The sequence below is a fragment of the Colossoma macropomum genome, unplaced genomic scaffold (assembly GCF_904425465.1).
Source record: "Colossoma macropomum unplaced genomic scaffold, Colossoma_macropomum, whole genome shotgun sequence".
NCBI classification, from domain to species: Eukaryota; Metazoa; Chordata; class Actinopteri; order Characiformes; family Serrasalmidae; genus Colossoma; species Colossoma macropomum.
Window position 1 is genome coordinate 2,526,848 of NW_023494789.1, and position 7,681 is coordinate 2,534,528.

Sequence of the window (7,681 nt, forward strand, 5' to 3'; positions counted from 1 at the left end):
GAACGTGAAAATACGCTCTTCTGTGTGATCCACTACTTTTAACACAGCAAAAAAGACGGATGCGCGCTCCCCAGACATCTATACTCTCTATTCCGTGGTTATCTATTTCAGCTTTATTGATTAAAGCGCGTATCATCAGTGCGCACTCGGCTCAGCCCGTATCGTCAGTGCGCACTCGGCTCAGCGCGCAAAGCCGCAGGGTGGAGATGGAGACAGATTCGCTTCCGTGACCCACCCAATGAGCTCTCACCGCGCTCTGACGTCGCCTGAGCACGGCCCCATCACGTGTGTCTCTGTCCAATCCGGGACGGGCAGGTCCGTTTAAAAGTCCGAGCCGAGGATGCGCCGCTCGGCCAGAGAATGAGAGAAAAACAGGGAAGAGGACCTACTAAAACCAGCTGGAGACACAGCCAGTCACGAACTGATTACTTGTTCCTGTTGAAAGGTACGTGTTACTGACGCTTCATCGGTACAGTGGAGGAGGGGGGGTTATTATGCGCCCCTCTGTCTTCATCACGGTACACGGGTCATTTTTTATTGATCCTGTTCCGTGTCGCAATTTCGAGCTTATATTTATTAGTAAACGCTTAATGTTAAGATTTGCTGGTTTTCTTTTGTCACAGCCTGCGGTGCCGCAATTCATCCTCTCTGTTGCGTCATCGTGGTCAAACAATGAGCACATCCACCGTGTAACCTGTGGATGTAGTGTAGTCAGCATCTTATTTGGCTTGCGTTGTGTGGATGTTGATATAGCTGGTAGGGCTCGTCGAGCCTTCTCGATCCACTCAAGTGCTGTGGTGTGTTTGGGAGAAGTGAACCGAAGCCTTGCCGTGTTTCTTTGTTGGCGTCTGTTAAAAAGGTTAAAACTGCGGATTTTTACGACGTCTGTGCATCATTCTAGTCAAATAGTGAGCCTTATTATTAACCTACAGCCTGACTGGGGTATGAAAGGACGGACACTGAGCGGCACTTCAGGTCACCATCTTTGGACGGTTGTTTTTCTTTCTTATTTTCACCGCCGTGTTGTTCTGTTGACCGTGTTCAATGGTTCTTAAAAGATTTCTTCCCTTATGAAATCCCTTTGATCGATTGCTAGATCATGTAACCAAAAGGTTTACTGCCTTTGTTGTCCTATACGCTTAAAAGAGGGTTCTTTAGGGGTTCCTTAGTAAAGGGAACGGCTCTGTTTAGAACTATGACTTCTATATAGGATCAGTTCATTCTTAAATGGTGATGGAGAATGTGTTGTGTATATGGTTTTTGCCTAGAACCATTTTGAAAATGGTTACATATAGCACCAAAACAAGGGGTTCTTCTATTGTTAAGGGCTTGACATCATAACAGTAGAAGAACCCTAGAACTGTTTTCGAACAGGTTCTTAATAGACTCCATCACCAAGGTTCTTAATAGACTCCATCACCAAGAATGATTGTGCCATGCAGAGAACCATTTAAACATGAAATGGTTCTATACCAAAAAAGGGTTCTTCTATTGTTATGATGTCAATCGTATAGCAGTAGAAGAACCTTTATTGGTTGTTTACATAGAACCATTTTGAAAATGCTTCCATATAGCACCAAAACAAGGGGTTCTTCTATTGTTACGAGCTTGACATCATAACAGAAGAACCCTTTTGGTGCTATATAGAACCATTTTCAAAAAGGTTCTATATACAACATTCTCCATCGTTTAAGTATGATGTCAAGCTTGTAGCAACCTTCGAACCGGTTCTTTATAGGCTCCATTAATCTGAAGAATGATCGCACCATGCAGAGAACCATGTGAACATGAAATGATTCTATACCTAAAAAGTTCTTCTATTGTTATGATGTCAATCTTGTAGCAGTAGAAGAACCTTTTATTGGTTGTCATTTAGAGCCATTTTCAAAAAGGTTCTATGTAGCAGTATATACAACACATTCTCCATCAATCTGCAGAACCATTACACGTTACATTTAAACATGAAATGGTTCTTAATAGAACCATCCCCTTTCCTAAAGAACCATTAAAGAGCCATTTTTTAAAATAATATGCCAAAATAATACATCACAATGGATTGGTTAGTATAGTATAGAATGTATAGTATATTGTAGTATGTTTTGGATGCAGCCTACATCTTTATCTATATTTGGATGGCTGTGCTGTTTGAATGAACATGGTTTGAACCAATAACCTCTACTGATTGTTCTTTCTGGTTGATGTCCAGTAAAGTGTTTGGTGTTATTGCTCTAATTTTAGCACTGTAGCTGAACCAACTCAACAGACGTGTCTCTTCTCTCCTCCTCAGGTTTCTTATAGCCAACACAATGGCCACCTCATCCAGTGCCAGGCTTAGTAAAGCTGTGAAGCAGCAGTACATGGAGCTCCCACAGGGAGACAAGGTGCAGGCCATGTACATCTGGATCGATGGGACAGGAGAGGGACTCCGCTGCAAAACCAGGACTTTGGACGAGGAGCCCAAGACCGTCGAAGGTACCAACTTTCACTGAAGTTTTAGCAGTGAATAAGTGCTAAAAGGCACAAATGGTACCTAAACGCTTTCCCAAGTGTGATTTCTTTTCTGAGCCTCTCTGTACTGTGATGTATTATTTTGCTAATGGCTTTAACTTTTCACAGATCTCCCCGAGTGGAACTTTGATGGTTCTAGCACATACCAGTCGGAAGGCTCCAACAGTGACATGTATCTCATCCCAAAGGCCATGTTCAGAGATCCGTTCAGGAAGGACCCCAACAAGCTCATTCTGTGCGAAGTGCTCAAGTACAACCGCAAACCTGCAGGTAAGAACCTTCAGGTTGAATGTAATGAATGAATACTGGTTAAATGATAAGTTTACTAGTGAAAAAAAGATTTGCATAGATGTTTTTATTCATATTTGCTAGTAAAATGTCGCACCCTGCATGTTTAAAATGGCTTAAGTAATTAAGGGGTGGGGAAAAATGCGCCGCTTAATGACCCGATCGAATTTTCAGAAACCAACCTTCGTCAGATGTGTAAAAAGATCATGGGTATGGTGGAGAACCAGCATCCTTGGTTCGGCATGGAGCAGGAGTACACGATTCTGGGCATAGACGGTCATCCTTTCGGCTGGCCCACAAACGGCTTCCCTGGACCACAAGGTGAATGTTGAGGAGTTCTGTGTTAGAGCCCAGAGTAAAAGTAGGGGTTATCAAGATGGGTAATTTAGGCCAAATGTAAAGGCTTCAATTATATCTAATGAGAATGTCTTTCATCTCTTATATTTAAAAGGCTTGGTTTTGGTTCAAATTATCTTGCTGATCTAAGATGTGTGAATGCTTGTCCTTCCCACCTAAATGAACGGTACCTTGTGTTTGAATAGGTCCGTACTACTGTGGAGTGGGCGCGGATAAGGCCTTTGGAAGAGATGTCGTTGAGGCCCATTACAGAGCCTGTCTATATGCTGGAGTTCAAATCTGTGGCACCAACGCTGAAGTTATGCCTGCACAGGTAAATCTCTGAAGTTCTTTTGGTGCTGGATTAGTTTTACTTGAGGAGGTACTGCAATTTTAAGTGATGACAAACGAAATTTGTGACTTTTTCTAAAGTGTAGTGGATTAAAAAGTGATGTTTTAAATAAAAACACACTTGTTACCCGTTTTAACACTGTTTAAGGCTGTTGGAGACAATGCTTTTTTAACACATCTGTTTTTAGAGTGTATGAATCTACTGTATGTAGTTTGTACCATCTAACGGTAGTAATTATTGAGTAAATGGCCATCTATACAGAGGTCCTTCATAGATGTATAGATGGATAGATAGATAGATTCAACCTTATTGTCATTGCTCAGTACAAGTACAAGACAACGAAATGCAGTTAGCATCAACCAGACATGCAAATAGTAGCAATAGTGCAAAACAGACAGTGCAAATGTGCAATAACAGGCATAAATATGACGTATCTATGAAATATATAACTATAGGATCAATATATACACAATTATATCTATGGATGATAGATACGTGTGTGTATACACAATACTATAAATATAATATATACAGTATGTTATGTACTGTCAGAGTAAGCAGTTATGTGTTGTAGTCCATATACAGTGAACAGTCTGTTGTATGGAAATGCAGAGAGATAATAAATAATAATAAATATCGTATGTAACATACAAGAATGAGTATAAGTGGAGTGATGGTGGAGGGAAAGAAGGTGGACCTGAGCCGACTGGTTCTGGTCTGGATCCTTCCGTATCTCCTCCCAGATGGGAGTTTAAACAGTGTGGCTGGGGTGGGAGGAGTATTTGATGATGCTACCACTTCACGCTAAAGCAATAACAAAACCTGCCAATAGACACAAATGGACAAATTACAGTACTGAACCTCCTCTGGTGAGGCTTTTCCAGTTCCAGTAGAGAGCTTAAGAGCACATTAAATCAAGGTGATTCGTGTAATCATACTTACAATGAACACTCCTGTCTTTTTCTTCAGTGGGAATTCCAGGTGGGTCCTTGTGAAGGCATCAGCATGGGGGACCACCTTTGGATGGCCCGCTTCATCTTGCACAGGGTATGTGAAGACTTTGGTGTTGTGGTCTCCTTCGACCCCAAACCCATCCCAGGGAACTGGAACGGAGCCGGATGCCACACCAACTTCAGCACAAAGGAGATGCGAGAGGAGGGAGGCCTGAAGTATGTAGAAAGAAACAAAGCCTGTTTTTTACTTGAATTTGTAATGGAATCTGTTTAAACCTTTAAACTATCTAGTCATTAAATGCGGCTAGAGTAGAATAAACTCCTACCCACGTATTGTTAAGTATTGTTAAGGAAATTATGACTCAAATGGAAATAAAAGTTGTCTTACATAAACTGGAGTTCTTTCCAGATCTGCAGTGGAACCTGGTACATCAGCACCTAAAGGATTGTCTCTTTTTGGGATCCTTGTAGTCTAAAATAAAATGCTGATGCTCTAAAGTGAGAAATGTGACCAACAGCAAAGCAGTTCAGGAGCTGAACCAACAGAATAGAATGAAATTAAACCCAAACAAAAGGAATTAGTAGCTTAAATGTGAATGGCTAAAGTGGAAATGAGTAGAAAGTACATTTGTTTTCCTTACAAATATACTTGAGTAGAATGCCGTTACACAGCTGGACTGATCATGTCTTTCTTCTGTGACTGCAGGCACATTGAGGAGGCCATTGAGAAGCTGGGCAAGAGACATCAGTACCACATTCGTGCCTACGACCCGAAAGGGGGACTGGACAACGCCAGACGTCTGACCGGTCACCATGAAACCTCCAACATCAACGAGTTCTCTGCTGGAGTGGCTAACCGTGGTGCTAGCATTCGTATCCCGCGCGCCGTAGGCCAAGATAAGCGGGGTTACTTTGAAGACCGCCGTCCATCGGCCAACTGCGACCCATACGCCGTTACCGAAGCCCTCGTTCGTACGTGCCTGCTCAATGAGGAAGGAGAGGAGCCTGTGGAACACAAATGAACTGTTTAGGCCATGTGGGTTATATTTTTATTTTATTTTTTTGTACTGTAGTCTGTGGTTTTACTGGAGCCTTGTATTTAGCTGACTGGTCAATCTAATACAAGAGAGGGACTAGATGAAACTCTTCATCTAGGGTTTTTTTTTTTTTATTATTATTTTTTTTTAAAGTGTGCCCACTGCCAGTTTTCCCAGTTTTAAAGTTATTGCAACAGACCCTGTAATTCCAGATGCTGGCTGACATCTAGTGTGATTAAAGGAGGAAGGCTGTGTGGATGTCTTCTCCACTTGTATAACTAGGACTAGCTGTTTTTGTACATAGACATTTGTGAACCTCTATTTGAGCATGTGATGCATTTTAACATGGTTTTTATTAACTAACCAAAAGTTTTACACTTATTTTAAGACAGTGTCATTGCCATGTTCTAGTCCATTTTTGGATTCAGATCACTGGTTTCTATTGCTTCTGATGGGGTCCAAGATGCATTTTGTGATTTTTACATATTTGTATAACTTCCCTTGTGGACTTTTCCTGTTGTTGCCTGAGGAAGTGTTTAGTATTCTATTCTTACAGCGCCAGATTTATTACAGGAAAGAGAATGGTTTAACTTTGTCTATCACCAATACATTAAAAACACTTCATACTTTTACCAAACGTTGTTGCTTTAGTGTTTCTTTTCTGTACTTTTGGATAATTTGAATGGAGATATCAGATATTTTGAAGGTGTTTTGACAAGCAAAGAGGGGCTAGTTAGGAAGTTATCCTGCATAGAGTTTGTGAAGCTTAGTCACTTGACATAATCCCTGACAATATCAAAAGTGCTATGATTAAAATCTGCCATTTAAACCTGAACATTTAAGCAAATAATATGTGAGAAATCATAGAAAGAGCAAAAAGTAATGAGGGGAAAAATGGGTTTAGAAAAATTATTTTCTATAAGTTATAACAGTCTTTGCAGACAACAGGGTACAATTCTTAAACTGATGTGCTATATAGACAAAAGTATTGGGACACACCTCTTAATTATTGAGTTCAGGTGCTTCAGCCACACCCACTGCTAACAAGTGGGTAAAATTAAGCACATAGCCTTGCAGGGTGGGGGAGGGTGTAGTGCCACCACCGGACTCTGAATCGATGGAAACCCACTCTGTGGAGTGACGAATCAGGCTTATCTGTCAGTCTGATGGACGAGTCTGGGTTTGGCGAATGCCAGGAGAACGTTACCTGCCTGACTGCACTGTGCCAGCTGTAGAGTTTGGTGGAGGAGGGATGATGATATGGGGTTGTTTTTCGGAGGTTGATCTAGAACCCTTAGTTCCAGTGAAGGGAAACCCTTAATGCTTCAGCACCAAGACATCTTGGACAATTATACACACATATAATTGTTGTGGGAACAATTTGGGGAAGAACCTTTTCTGTTCCAGTATGACTGAGCCCCAGTGCACAAAGCAGCTCCATAAAGGCCTGACTGGGTGAGTTTAGTGTGGAAGAACTTGACTGACAACACCTTTTGAACTGGAACAGAGATTGTGAGCCTCCTGTGGCTGTAATGTGTAGATGTCCCAATACTTTTGTCCATATAGTGTATGTGATTGAATGGGCCCATATTCTACTCTAACAGTTGCTTTGAATCATGTACCCAAAACTCATAAGTCATTATTAATTTTTACATGACTACTTCTCTTCAGAATGAAACAGGCTGTTTTTGATATGGAAATGACGGATATGTTCTCTATTCTGATTGGCTGCACTGTTTCTGCTTCAAGAACCGGTCTGGGCAGAAATTCCCAACTTCAGCGTAAATGTAAACTGCAGCAGGCTGAATAGGCAGGTATATGTAAATACATTATGTAAACAATAAATACAGAATGGGCTGGTTCTTTGCAGCTTAGTTTCTATATATGGACTCAAGAATGAATGATCAGTTTTGAAATGTTTACAAATGACAAAACAAAAAATGGGGTTTTTTTGTTGTCGAGAAGTCTACGTTTTCCACAATATGAGCTCTTCAAGGCTTTACATATACCATCTGTATGCAATTGGCTGAAATGACTGTCTGGCATAACTACAGTCCGAGTTGAGGTATTTTGACTTTTGGGGGGAAAGTAAGCATCATTTTTGTGTAAGGAAAAATCTTTGAATGTAACGAGGCCTATAAAAGTTCCTTCTCATTTTCATGCCATGACCAGCAGGGAGCTAGTATAACTGGTTCTTTTTGTACAAA

At 41.1% G+C, this 7,681-nt stretch overlaps 1 protein-coding gene across 1 annotated transcript; it reads left to right on the forward strand.

Annotated features, from left to right (window-relative positions):
* Window positions 1–315: 315 nt before the first annotated feature.
* On the forward strand, window positions 316–6,106 carry LOC118807725 (glutamine synthetase-like). Its single transcript, XM_036569774.1, has 7 exons — window positions 316–445; window positions 2,288–2,472; window positions 2,617–2,778; window positions 2,971–3,117; window positions 3,339–3,466; window positions 4,454–4,653; window positions 5,144–6,106. The coding sequence occupies exons 2-7, from the start codon at window positions 2,307–2,309 to the stop codon at window positions 5,457–5,459; spliced, it is 1,119 nt and encodes a 372-aa protein (XP_036425667.1). The 5' UTR covers window positions 316–445; window positions 2,288–2,306; the 3' UTR covers window positions 5,460–6,106.
* The last annotated feature ends 1,575 nt before the right edge of the window (window positions 6,107–7,681 follow it).

Excerpts from the sequence above, each read along its gene's own strand:
- LOC118807725 (XM_036569774.1), top strand. The coding sequence starts at position 2,307 with ATGGCCACCTCATCCAGTGCCAGGCTTAGTAAAGCTGTGAAGCAGCAG. Across the intron at positions 2,473-2,616 it reads GGAGCCCAAGACCGTCGAAG|ATCTCCCCGAGTGGAACTTT; the intron begins GTACCAACTTTC and ends AACTTTTCACAG. Across the intron at positions 3,467-4,453 it reads CTGAAGTTATGCCTGCACAG|TGGGAATTCCAGGTGGGTCC; the intron begins GTAAATCTCTGA and ends CTTTTTCTTCAG.